We start from the raw sequence: 14,588 nt of genomic DNA on the forward strand, positions 1-14,588 counted from the left end.
GCAACACCTAAGGCCCAAATTTCTGCTGAGTATATAGGGCAGGACCCTACTTTCAAACAACTAACTTACAAACGACTCCTACTTGCAAACGGAAGGAGACAATAGGAAGTGAGAATAAATCTACCCCTAGGAAGGGAAATTCTCTCCTGTAAGAGTTAATATGGGAAAAACATTTCTCCTTTCCACTGATGCTTTCCAATCCATTGGGACAAAAAGTGAGGTGAAATCTTCTGAAGAGGAGGAAAGGCAGCAAAACAAATGTCACAGGGTTGATAACCCTTCCCTATGTTTTCCAAAAAGCTTAAAAAAGATTTTTTGGCTGGAGCTAAACACGTTAAAAATGTACCCGTTCAAAATTACAAAGAGATTCTACTTAACAACAAACCTACAGCCTGTATACTGCTGTTCAGAGTATATAGGGCCTGGTGGCCCCACACCTTTCCTTATTTTAATTTGGGTGCGGGGTTCCCCTTAATATCCATACAAGACCCAAAGGGCCTGGTAATGGACTGGGGGGTACCCATGCCGTTTGTCTCACTGATTTTCATCCATATTGCCAGGACCCGACATTACATTAAACCCCCAAGCAGTTTTAAATGAGATTTTTTCCTTTAAAAATGACATTTGGTGCAGGGACTGTTCTAAACACGGGAAACACGCGTCACTTTACAGGCATACTATAGACACCCCTCAGGTACGATATTTAAAGGAATATTTCACTTTTTTTTTTTTTTACTTTAAGCATCATTAAAATCACTGCTCCCGAAAAAACGGCCGTTTTTAAAAGTTTTTTTTGCATTGATACATGTCCCCTGGGGTAGGACCCGGGTCCCCAAACCCTTTTTAGGACAATACCATGCAAATTAGCCTTTAAAATCAGCACTTTTGATTTCGAACGTTCGAGTCCCATAGACGTCAATGGGGTTCTAACGTTCGTGCGAACTTTCGGTCCGTTCGCAGGTTCTGGTGCGAACCGAACCGGGGGTTGTTCGGCTCATCCCTACTCTTCAGTTTGTGCTTGTGGGTTTGTATCTGCTTTTCAGAGCGTGTAGACAGTTCACATCTGTTTTCTCAGTGTGTTCTTGTCCGCTTGTTTCTGATTTTCAGCTCGTTCTTCACAGGCCTTGCTGTTCTTCAGTGCGTTCTGTGAGTTCGTTCTGACCAGCCGACCATTTTGAAGCCATGTTGCGGGGACGTACTCGTCGTAGAGTTCATGCTGTGTGGGGGCTTGGTGTTGGGGTTCATTCTTTTACCAAAGCCCAGTCCATGAACAGGGTGGGGAGGAGTTCATAGACCGAGAATTGGTTACTCCAGCGTGACCAATTCTCTCATATGCCTTTGCTTCGTGCGATCCAGGAGAATAATCCTGATGATTTCAGGAACTTTCTCAGGATGACGGACCCTGTTTTTCACCATCTGTTGGCTTTGCTGACCCCTTATATTAGCAGGCAGGAAACCTGCATGAGGCAAGCCATCACTCCGGAGCAGAGGCTAGTCGCCACGTTGCGGTACTTGGCGACTGGGAGAAGTCTACAGGACCTCAAGTTCTCGACTGGCATCTCCCCCCAGGCTCTGGGGATCATTATCCCAGAGACCTGTTCTGCTATTATTCAGGTCCTGCAGAAGAACTATATTAGGGTAAGTTTTCTCCTTTAACATCACATTCTATTGTATTTAATGTTTGCTAATGTATTGTATTTCTTTCCTCATTCCATAATTACCATGATTGTAATATGCTGTGAATGTCCCCTTTGTTCTCATGCATGCTGTAATCTTTTAATGCTCCTTTTTTGTCCTTCATGCATATTCCCATTCACTAACCTCCCCATGCTATCCTGGGCCCATATATACCTAGCCTAGTTACTTAACAATGCATTTTGTCAGCTCCATTGTAGTGCTTTACCCCAAACACCCCCTAAAATGTGTACAAATGTTATTGTTGTCCTTAAATTCAGGCAGAGTGCCATAGGCTTTTTCTTGGGGTCCCAAACTCAGCTCGAACCCTTCCCCCCCCTAAAATGCTTACAATGGGCCATCAGAGGGGGGGAGGAATCTGATAAGTGGACCTTATATTTTTGTCTTAAAATACTCCTTAAAATAAATGTTATATTGATGCCGGCCAAGAATGTTTGTGTCTAATCTGCTTGCAATATGTGCAAAAGTACTAATATATATTTTTCTGTTTTAACTCCACAGTTTCCTTCAACTCCACAGGAATGGCAGACTGTGGCCTCCCATTTTGCCGACCGTTAGGACTTTCCCAACTGTGGAGGCGCTATAGATGGGAAGCATGTCCACATTGTGCCACCACCCCATTCGGGCTCTTACTATTATAACTATAAGGGGTTTAATAGTATAGTGTTAATGGTGGTGGTGTCGGCACAATATGAGTTCCTCCATGTGGACGTGGGAAAGAATGGCCGGATGTCGGATGGAGGAGTCTTCGCCCAGATGGAGTTTTACCAATGGCTCCAGAGTGGTGGCCTGGCATTGCTACCTGATGCGGACAATGCTGAAGGACTCCCGTTCGTTTTTCTTGCTGATGAAGCATTCGGTCTGGGCGAGTCTCTGATGAGGCCAGTCCCCCAGAGGACCCTCACCCTGGAGAGGAGGGTTTTTAACCACCGGCTGGCCAGAGCCAGAAGAGTCGTTGAGAATGCCTTTGGAATAATGGCCAGCCAGTTCTGTCTGTTTCTGACAGCCATACACATGGCGGAATACAAACTCAACCACATCATTTTATCCTGCTGCATATTGCACAATTTTTTAAGAAAAAATGCCCACAATTATATAGCCTCAGTTGGGCCTGAGGCCGGACTTCCTTCCTGGATACTGGCCATCCTGGCATGGCACCCCAAAGCGCCCAGGAAGTTCGGGATAAATATGTCAATTATTTTATGGGTAGGGGGGCCATTGCAATGCCAGACAATGTCTAAATATTTTTTAATAATAAAAAAATAATAACTCATAAAATCTTGCATTTTCTTTATTGCTTGTGTTTCTTTTTGGCTGTCTCCTAGGTTCTCCTAGTGCACTTGTAGTGCCAAGGGGATTTTCCTTTAGTAAATAAGCCCTATTTTCACTGTAAACGCAAAATTACTTACAAAAATGGTATTGAGCATTGAAATAAGAAGCCAAACATTGTTCATTAGCAAACTTTTTACTCTGTAATGCTGGAGAAACTTCTGGGATTTGTGAAGACTCGGGTCCCGATGCAATCATCCAGTTTTTGGAAAGTAAAATTGGGATCTTGAGGAACATGTATAAGAAGGAGCACTCAGATCAGGAGCAGCAGCAGCGCAAGTGTATGTACCCAGGCTGTGGTACTATAACAAACTGCGGTTTCTGGACGACCAGACTGAAGCCAGGGAATCACTTTCTACCCTTCCCTGCAGCCTTCCCTCCACCCTTCCCTCAACCCCAGCAGAGGCTGACGAGGAACTACCTGGGCCTTCCATCCTGGAAGAAGTGGATGTGCCCACCTGGAGCCAGCTATATTATTTCTATACATATTTATTGTCCTAATATTAATGATGTTAACTAGATGTTATAATTGATAAATAATTATTGACATGTAAATCACTTTGTTTTAAATCATTAGACAGTAGTGGCCAAAAATGTTTGGGACAAGAATGAAAAATGCTTCGGTCAGAATGATAGTCTTTTCTATTTATTAACATTCAATTTGCAAGTCATGAGCTAAAAATTGCGTGTGATTGATGAAGCAAAAACTAAAACTATGTCCCTTTTTTATACACAGGATGAGCTCAGCCAGGATGAGGGTCTGGAAAGTTGCAGGCAGGAGGATGCCGTGCCCATTGACAGCCAGGAGGTGGCTGGCCCCTTTAGGAGCCTCACCCAATCCCAGGTGCTTCCCCTCTGCCTTCAAACGAAAAGGCCCAGGAAGGGGACGATGACGGATGAGGCAGCACTGGGCCTCATTAGGGAAGCAAGCAATGTCCTCCGAAGCCAACCCGATGCTGCAGAGGCTATGGCTGCTATCTAGCTACAAGATTGTTGAAATTGGAGGAGGGCCAACACTTCCTCTGTGAGGGAATTATTGTTGAGGCCCTTCAGAAGGGGTTGAGGAGCCAGCTGACAGAGAACAGCCACATATATGATCTCACCCATCCTCCTCCTCCTGCCACAAGTCCACCACCAGAGCCACAGCCTCCAAGGAAGGATGCAGGGAAGGCTGCAGGGAAGGGTGCAGGGAAGGGTACAGGGCAGCGTGGAGGGAAGGCTGCAGCGAAGAGAAGAAAGTGATGGCCTGGGTTCAGTCTGGTCAGACAGAAGACGCAGGCTGGTGTAGTACCACAGCCTGGGGACATATATGTCATCTGCTGCTGGTCCTGATATCTGGGAGTCCTGGACCAGACTGTGATCACTATTATATGGACTCCTCAAGATAACATTTTTTTTTTTATACAGACTTGATGTGTGCCCTGGGGGCCAAAAGGCTTTGCAAATTCCAAAAGTTTCTCGAGCGTTGCCTTCATCTTTAATTTGTTACCGAGAATAAATGGATATTTTATTTTTGGAAAATACTTGCCTATGTGTTTTTATTCAAAAATGACAGTTTGTTTGGGAGTAGGCAGGTACATTTCAAAAAGACAATGTCAAATTAACAAGGGATACCAACCAGCCTCCCTGAGGTTAAAAAATACAAGATAATAATGTTATTGTGGTAACTTGACACACAAAAACTAAATAAAAATTAGGGAGATCACTAGAAACTGATTTTGCAATAATCACATCAAAAGGAGATCTTGATGAAATAAAAAAAATAATAAAAAAAGATGACTCTAAAAAAATAATTTGAAACATTATTCTGGAGATCTGGCTTTAAAAAAATAAAAGATTATTCGTGAGATCACGAGAAATTATAAAGAAATACGTTTGTGAGAACTCTGTGTGAATAGCAGCAGCAAAACAACGTAATTATTGTAGCATTATAAAGCACAAAAGAATGCGCTGCATTAAAAGAGGAAAGTAAGGAATGTGCTACCTCCATTCCGAACGCTAGTTTTACCAGACTGATCATTTCCGTCTCGTACTTGCTTCTGCGCATGCCTCGTTTTTGGTACGTCGGAACAGCATACAGATGAGCGGGTTTCCCGATAGTAATTAGTTCCGTCGGAAAAATTTAGAATAGATGTTCTCTATCTAAGTCCGTCTGAATTTTCGATGGAAAAAGTCCGATGGGGCATACACACGGTCGATGAAAAGCTCCCATCGGACTTTTTCTGAGGGACATTCTGCTCGTGTGTAAGCGGCATTAGAGGACTCGAATGGGCTTACGCTCAATGAGTCAATAAAGCTTGTGGTGTAAAACACCAATATGTGAAGCATCTAGATCTGTAGTCAGGATCAGAGTAGAAGGTGGTCCATTTGTCCAGAGATCAACACAAGGCAGTAATCTTTAGAAATGGCCAGCGTGATGTGCTGGATCCTCTCAAGCAGTCAAACAGTATAGCCAAAAAAAGAAAAAACTCCACATAGTGCGAACCAGTAAAAAATATAATGCATTTAATAAAAGATAAATGGAACACTCACATTTAGTAGGTGTATAAAAAGCGCTTAAAAATGTACAATGTGACCAACGCAATGGCATCCGCAGGGCTCTTGTCCCAACGAGAAGATGTCTCCTTAGATAAAACAGGAGGATCTGCTTGAGAGGATCCAGCACATCACGCTGGCCATTTCTAAAGATTACTGCCTTGTGTTGAACGGATGGACCACCTTCCACTCGGATCCTGACTACAGATCTAGATGCCTTACATATTGGTGTCTTACACCACAAGCTTTATTGATTCATTGAGCGTAAGCCCATTTGAGTCTTCTTACTATGGTAAGCCTTCTAACAACTAGTGGTGGTTTTGTCACAGTTGTTTAATCACTAGCCACCCGCCCACCGTCAAATGACAGCTGGGCGGTGCGACTCTCGTTCTGGGTGGACATCATGTGACAGCCTACCAGAACAACCGCTCTTGCACGCCCCCAGGGTAAGCAGCACAGTAATCGCAGCCGCGCCGTGTTGCTAGGACATGGTGTGACCCTGATCTGTGTAAAGAGCCGCTGCTCTTTAACCATGTGATCGGCTGTGTCCAATCACAGCCGGTCACATGTAAACAAGGGCGCTGCAGTCTCTACACGTTGTTCCAAAAGTTCTTTGGTGTGGGCCTTTTTTGAGATGAGTGCATCAGATCCCACCGCTGCTATTTACAACATATGTCTCAAGCGTATCTCGTGTGGCCAAAACATCACCCGCTTGGGCACCACATGCTTGACCAGTCATATGTCGACCTGCCATGCAGTTCATTGGCAAGCGTACCTAAAAGACCCACAGCAAAGAACAAAGCGGACCTCTCCTTGCTCCTCATCAGCTGGGATCTCCAACCCCACTATAGCTTCAGTCCTCTCTGAAACCTGCACTGAGAGGAATGAAGGTGTAGAATTAGGTGTGTCACAGCCAAGTACTTGCGGGCAATCTGCTATCGGTACACCAACGTCAGATTGTACCAGGCAAATTTCCCTGCCCCAGCTGCTGCACCGCCTAACTAAGTTCGCTCCCAGCCATCCACATGCCCAGCGGTTGAATGCTAGCTTGGCTAAATTGCTAGCATTTCAACTGCTGCCTTTTCAGTTGGTAGACTCTGCCGCCATCTGTGAGTTTGTGGAATGTGCGGTTCCTCAGTGGCAGGTTCCCAAATGCCACTTTTTCTCACGGAAGGCAATTCCGCCTCTCTACTGGCACGTGGAAGGCAATGTCTTGGCCTCGCTGAACAAGGCAGTCAGTGGTAAGGTGCATATTACCACTGACTCATGGTCCAGCAGGCTTGGACAGGGACGTTACCTATCTTTCACCACGCACTGGGTGACTCTTCTGGCAGCTGGGAAGGATGCAGGACAGGGTGCAGTAGTGTTGGAGGTTGTTCCACCACCACGCCTCCAAAATTCTACTAGTGGTGATTCTGCCACACTTCTCTCCTCCACCCCCTCCTCTTCTTCTTCCTACATGGCCTCTTCTTGTGCTGATTTGTCCTCGGAACCAGCGGTGCTCCGTAAGCGTTCAAAGGGCTACGCAAGCACGCCGGCAAAAAGATGCCATACGGTGCTTGAGCTGGTGTGCTTGGGGGGCAGGAGCCACACTGGGGCAGAGATTCTGTCAGCTCTGCAGGGGCAGGTTCAGAGGTGGTTGACGCCACCCCAGCTTAAGCCAGGTATGGTGGTTTGCGACAATGGCACCAACCTCCTCTCCACCCTCCGACAAGGACAACTGACCCATGTGCCCTGTTTGGCTCACATCCTTAACTTGGTGGTGCAGCGGTTCTTGGGCAGGTACCCGGGCTTACAGGATGTCCTGAGGCAGGCCAGGAAAGTCTGTGTGCATTTCCGCAGGTCATATAATGCCAGTGCTCAGCTGGCTGACCTCCAAAAGGAATTTAACCTGCCCAAGTACCGCCTAATCTGTGACATGTCCACCAGGTGGAACTCAGCGTTGGCCATGCTGCAGCGGCTGCACACGCAGCAGAGGGCCATCAATGAGTACCTATGTGACTATGGCACCAGGACAGGGTTAGGGGAGCTTGCTTTTTTCCCCACGCCAGTGGATATGATCAGGGATGCATGCACTGTCCTGTCACCATTTGAGGAGGCCATGAGGATGGTGAGCAGTGACAGTGCATGCATCAGTGACACTGTCCCTCTTGTCCACCTGTTGGAGCACACTCTGCATGGAATAATGGACAGGACACTTGAGGCAGAACAGAGGGAGGAAGAGGAGGACTTCCTTACCTCTCAAGGCCCCCTTTATCCAGACAGTATTCCTGCAGGCCTGCCAATCTCACAGGAAGAGGAGGAGGAGGATGAGGATTGTGTCAGTATGGAGGTGGAGACTGGCACTCAGCATCAGCAGCAGTCTTCAAGGGATCATTTACAGTCCGAAGAAACCCATGGACTTGTACGTGGCTGGGAGGAGGTGGCTGCGGATCATGTCGTCCTTAGTGACCCAGAGGACTCTGGACCGAATGCCTCAGCAAACCTATGCTGCATGGCCTCCCTGATCCTGCAAAGCCTGCGGAAGGATCCTCGTATTTGTGGTATCATGGGGAGTGATGATTACTGGCTGGCAACCCTCCTTGATCCATGTTACAAGGGTAAGGTTGCGGACCATATCTTGCTGTCACAGAGGGAGCAGAGGATGAAACATCTTCGGGAGGCCCTGCAGAAAGGTTTGTGCAACGCATTTCCAGAGCCTGGGAGGTTACAATTTCCTGGTCCTCCTGGATAACGTGTTGCTGAGGCTTCGGTCAGTTACAGAAGGAGCAGTGGAGAAGGTGGCCATCTGACCGATGAGTTCAGACAATTTTTTAGTCCGCAGCCCCAAGGTCTGATCGGTTCCATCAACCATCGCCAGCGTCTGATTCACATGGTGCAGGATTACCTAGGGGCAAGATCAGACTTGGACACTTTTCCCACCGAAAATCCTCTGGGTTACTGGGTCTTGAGGATGGATCACTGGGCAGAGCTTGCACAGTATGCAATTGGGCTACTGGCCTGTCCTGCACCCAGCATTCGTTCGGAATGCACATTTAGTGCTGCTGGAGGCTTTGTAACCGATCACAGGGTGCACCTGTCCACTGAATCGGTCAATCGTCTGACCTTCATAAAAATGAATCAGTCTTGGATCACCAGCTACCAAGCACCTGATGCTGATGTAACCAATTGATTTTTTTTTTAATGTGAGATCCTTTCAAGATTGCCTATGCTGATGCTGAGTGACTATCCTGTTATGCTGAGTGACAATCCTCTTCCTCCTCAATTTTCATGCTGATAGCTTGTAAGAACATTTTTGGTTCTGGGCACCGCCACCAGTGGCCAAGGCCCAATTTTTCTGCCCCTGTTTAACAGGGGCGTATAATTACAATTTGTGATGCAATACTTTGCAGCAGGGGTCTTTCCTGCGCTCCAACTAGAGTATCTGTGAGGGGTTGCAGTGTTGTGGCACCAGCACCAGTGCCCAAGGCCCAATTTTTCTGCCCCTGTTTAACAGGGGCGTGTAATTACAATTTTTGATGCAATACTTTGCAGCAGGGCACATTCCTGCGCTCCAACTAGAGTATCTGTGAAGGGTTGCAGTGTTGTGGCACCAGCACCAGTGCTCAAGGCCCAATTTTTCAGCCTCTGTTTAACAGGGGCGTATAATTACAATTTTTGATGCAATACTTTGCAGCAGGGCACATTCCTGCGTTCCAACTAGAGTATCTGTGAAGGGTTGCAGTGTTGTGGCACCAGCACCAGTGCTCAAGGCCCAATTTTTCAGCCTCTGTTTAACAGGGACGTATAATTACAATTTGTGATGCAATACTTTGCAGCAGGGGTCTTTCCTGCGCTCCAACTAGAGTATCTGTGAGGGGTTGCAGTGTTGTGGCACCAGCACCAGTGCCCAAGGCCCAATTTTTCTGCCCCTGTTTAACAGGGGCGTGTAATTACAATTTTTGATGCAATACTTTGCAGCAGGGCACATTCCTGCGCTCCAACTAGAGTATCTGTGAAGGGTTGCAGTGTTGTGGCACCAGCACCAGTGCTCAAGGCCCAATTTTTCAGCCTCTGTTTAACAGGGGCGTATAATTACAATTTTTGATGCAATACTTTGCAGCAGGGTTTTATTCTTTAAACCCCATGGTGAGGAAGAAACAGTATATTATAGGACTTTGATTGTACCAAAAAAGCTGTCAAACTCACAATACCAAGCTCTTTATTCCAAAAGTTTAAAAAACAATAATAACATATGTTTCATTTGCAACATTGTAGCCCATATCAACAACTGTCATCCAAAGTATACAAAGTATACATTCAACATGCAGTAAAGGCATACTGGATCCACCCATTTTTTTCAATTTACTTCCTCAAGATCCACCATGCCTGCATACAAAAAAAAAAAAAAAACAGTATAGCTGTACAAGTATGATCATAAACATAATATGGATATCACAAATGCATATATATCACAAAAATACCTTTTGTTTTTGCACACGGGCATGGATCCTGGGGAAGCAAATAGAGTGAAAGGCATTGATCCACTATGCTTTGACTACATGTTGAACGTATACTTTGTATACTTTGGATGACAGTTGTTAATATGGCCTTTAAAGTAGCTAATGACACATATTTTATAATTGTTTTTTAAACTTTTGTAATAAAGAGCTTGTATTTTATTGGTGTTGTGTGTTTGACCCCTATTTTGGCACAATCAAAGTCTCATAACATATTGTTCCTCCCTCACCATGGGGTTTGAGGAATAAATCCTTTTCGTCTAATCATTTAATTGGGGATGGTGCCTCAATAGGTGTGTATTTAATAGCTCCACCCACAGGTTGTATTTGAAAAATCCACTTTCACTCTTTCCTGGGAAAACTAGAAGTTCAGAGAAGCAGCACTGAAACAGCAGGGAAACTTGTAAACTGCAAGTGCTGGGGTAAGAAATTTAACACAGAGTTTGCAGTTTTTTTTTTAATTTGCTCCTAAAGTGGTTGTAAAGGCAGAATATTCATTATTCTGTTTGTGGCAGCTCCCCCAATACTTACCTGAGTCTCATCTCTGTCCAGCAGTGTTGCACGTGTGCCTTCGGCTGTCCCAGACTCTCCCTCCTGATTAGCTGTGTCAAGGCAGCGCCGCCATTGGCTCCCGAGAGGGGGCGGGCCAAACCGTGGCTCCATGTCTGAATGGACACAGGGAGCTGCTTGCTGTGGGGGCACTCAATGGGAGGGAGGGGCCAGGAGTGCTGGAGAGGGACCCGAGAAGAGGAGGATCCAGACTGCTCTGTGCAAAACTACTGCACAGAACAGGTAAGCATGTTTGTTTCTTTTAAATAACAAAAAATGAGACTTTAGTTTCACTTTAAGCTAAAAGTGCTGAGGGTTTTAATTCTATTATAATGTAGCTGCGTTGGGGCAAATAAAATATGATTCTGTGCTTCTAAGGAGGACAGCATTACACTAAACATAATCTATATTTTTAATGTCCCTGTAATCTATTTTTCATTGAATTGTTCCCTCCTGTGTTTTTCTGCCTCTTTGTAATGTCCTCCACGAGCTTCTGAACCTCTCCTTTTCCCTCTCACTTCTTTTTGTTTGGAATGAGCAGTGCACGTTAATTTGTGGTCATGTGCACCTCTCTATGCACACTTCACATCCCATAATCCGTATTCCACAGTCCCTATATTACCTTGAGACAGAACACGAGGGGGGCGGCTATGTTCCTATATACAACACCAGTGGCCAGGCACCCTAGGCAGCAGTGCGCCGTAGGCGACTGCCTAGTTTGCCTAGTGGTAGCACCGGCCCTGACCACAGAGAACAAACACAGAGAATAAACAGGAAGATAGATCACAGTAAAAAAAAAATGGAATTTGGAGATTTGGAGGAGGCTGAGAGCAAAAGAAGGTGCTTTTCTGAGGTAAGAATACATACTTTCTGTACATACATACATAGGGTTGTAAAGTCTCCAGGTTTTTCAACTTAATGCATTCTATGCAAAATGCTGATGAACCTTCGGTGCTGCAGCTGCCCCCCAGAGCCCCCCTTTTCTTACCTGAGCCCATCCATTCCAGCGATGAGCACCAGCCCAGCAACTAGGATAGAAAAGGACCTGGGGGTTCTAGTAGATGATAGGCTCAGCAATGGCATGCAATGCCAAGCTGCTGCTAACAAAGCAAACAGAATATTGGCATGCATTAAAAAGGGATTAACTCCAGAGATAAAATGATAATTCTCCCGCTCTACAAGAGAGGATATGATTTCAATTTACAAATACCATACTGGTGACCCCACAGTAGAGACAAAACTTTTTCGCAGAAGGGAGTTTAACAAGACTCGTGGCCACTCATTAAAATTAGAAGAAAAGAGGTTTAACCTTAAACTATGTAGCGGGTTCTTTACTGTAAAAGTAGCAAGGATGTGGAATTCCCTTCCACAGATGGTGATCTCAGCGGGGAGCATCGATAGTTTGAAGAAACTATTAGATAAGCACCTGAACGACCGCAACATACAGGGATATACAATGGAATACTGACATATATTCTCACACATAGGTTGGACTTGATGGACTTGTGTCTTTTTTCAACCTCACCTACTATGTAACTATGTAACTATGTAACTATGTAACTCCAGCCGCTGCCTTCATCCTTATTGGATAGATTGATAGCAGCAGGAACCATTGGTTCCTGCTGTTGTCAATCAAATCCAGTGACACAGGAGTGGGGGATGGGGCCGAGTCCAGCTGTCTGTGTCAATGGACGCAGCAGTGGGACTCGTGAGCGTGCCCGCACAGGTGCCCCCAGGGACAGTGGCTCTCCGTGGAGGCACCCGATGGAGAGGAGGCGCCAGCAGTGCCGCCGGGGGAACCCCAGAAGAAGAGGATCAAGGCTACTCTATGCAAAACCCTTGCACAGAGCAGGTAAGTATAACATGTTTGGTTTTTGTTTTTAAAAAGCAAACCTTTACAATCACTTTAAATGGAATTTTCTTTTTTTTTTAAACCAGAGATTAGTGTCACTTTAAAGCATACTATTCTATGGTGTCCTACCTGGCCAAAGCATGACTTTGCTCTAAAATGGAGCCAAATATAAAATCCTATATTTTAACACCTAATAATGATTTAAAGCTGAACTGGGATAATCAAATATTGTCTACATATAATGGTCATGTGTATTCTTCTTTGAATCTTGGTATGCGTTGTGTGTTTCTTCCAGATCTGTGTAGTAATCCAATGTGAAACTTTGCCTTTGTTTGGGTGCTTCCTGCAATAAAGACCGGTCTGTGCTGCTCTCTCTCTATGTGCAGGGTGACAGGTCTTGTATGCGCCCCCCTGCAGTTTTCTGCAGACAGTCTGTAGTGGGTGGAGTCTAGTGTGCCCTTCCCGCAGCTCTGCTCTCTACACAGGCTGTTTACAACACAGTGATAATGTCACTGCAACTTTTACAAGGAAATATCTGGGTTTGCAAAGGCATTTCGTGCACACAAAGTGGTTTTAAATCATTTATGGCTATTAAAAAATATATTTAATTAACAGTTTTTTTTTGTATTTGGAGTGCAACTTTAATAATCATCACCTGATCTTAGCACACATTATTTTATTAACCCCCTTTAAATGATAATATATAATTATTATTTTTTTATAATAAAGAGAAACAATGTTACTATTACTGATCATACTACACTTGTAAAGAAAAATATTACTTTTAACTTAGCACAGGAAATGCTGACACAACGAAATAGAAGAAATCAGGCGTTTTTATTAAATTTAATCTGTTAATTAACCCTTGCAGTGGTAGCTACTTTTCTGTCACAAGAAGCCTTTCCTTCAGCAAGGAAGGTAAAGGAAGAGAGTAGTTTTGATTCGGTTGTTTACCATCAATCAGACTCAGCTTGGCAGGGAATGGATGACTATAAGCCTGCACAAGCTAAAAGGGGCAGGAAAACTAGCGAAGGCTGCATTCTTCCTATTTAAAGCTGCAACACTTCAAAAAAGGTCTTGTTTGCAGACTTTGTCTTGGAGCTCAGAGGAAACATACTGGTGGCTTAATGGTGCTCAGAAGACCTTAACTTTTTTTTTTTTCACCCCAAAAAAGTAGAATCACATGTCTAGAAGCTAGGCATGATGATTTTAATACAGAAAAGGATTTTCTTTATTTTTTCACTATTCATAGGGCAGTTTCTAGCTGTACAAGCTCAAGATGAAGAAAGTGGTAAGTGAAGCAGCTCTGCTTTTTAGTCTTTTGTGTAATGCCAGTTTATAAGACACATGGATAAAGCATCTGAAGTTTGTTTTAACTTTTTGCAACAATAGATCCCTGCTTCATTTGAGCTGATCACTTGGGAGTTTGTTGCTTCATTTTTGCACATGTGAGGTCACCCGTGTGACCTAAAGGTACTTGTCACAGTAAAGGTCTTGACAAGGGCATGCCGGTTGTTACCTGGCAGGAGGAAGAAGAAACTGATGGATAGAGATGTGTGGGGCACAGAGTTACTTGCTGTAGATTTCTGACTTCTACATCCAGCAAGGGTGGAGTTGCTATGTCTTCAGGCTTTTCTTTGTTGAGCAAGAATTCCCTTGTGTCCTTAATTATCCCTGCTTTTACATTTAGCCTGTATTTTTCTGTGCTGTAATTAGGCAAACGCAATTTTCAACCTTCTCTCTTTTTTTATTTTGATGCATTGATTTATTTTGTTTTTTTTTGTAATGTTTCTCATCCCCACTTTCCTGGCAGGATTTGTTGTGGATATTCGTTTGCTGCTTTAGTTTTTATTCTTAAACTGTTGGATAGATTTGTGCCACTATTCCTTTTTTTTAAGGCAGACAGAGAGCAAAGTGTGACTGTTCCCATAAGCTCTGTTCTCCCTTAGAGATTTCCTTGTATTGCCTCCCCTTGAGATCTGCTTAGGATGACAAATACATAGTAGTCAACCTTTTACTGAGCTTCACACCAAGTCATGTATTTTCTGTATTTTGCCCATTCTGAGTTGCTAATTGACGTACAGTTTCAAAGCTATAGTTTATAGAGGTTACAGAAAAATGAATAATAT

General features: G+C 44.5%; 1 protein-coding gene across 1 annotated transcript in view; it reads left to right on the forward strand.

Moving 5' to 3' along the window:
• Positions 1 to 13,506: 13,506 nt before the first annotated feature.
• Positions 13,507 to 14,588, forward strand: part of COL5A2 (collagen type V alpha 2 chain) — a 300,803-nt gene continuing 299,721 nt past the window's right edge. Inside the window, exon 1 of the mRNA XM_073633213.1 lies at positions 13,507 to 13,750. Within this exon, the coding sequence (XP_073489314.1) occupies positions 13,660 to 13,750 (91 nt within the window). The 5' untranslated portion in view covers positions 13,507 to 13,659. The remainder of the gene's footprint in view (positions 13,751 to 14,588) is intronic.

The sequence above is a fragment of the Aquarana catesbeiana genome, linkage group LG06 (genome assembly GCF_042186555.1).
Source record: "Aquarana catesbeiana isolate 2022-GZ linkage group LG06, ASM4218655v1, whole genome shotgun sequence".
Taxonomy (NCBI): Eukaryota; Metazoa; Chordata; class Amphibia; order Anura; family Ranidae; genus Aquarana; species Aquarana catesbeiana.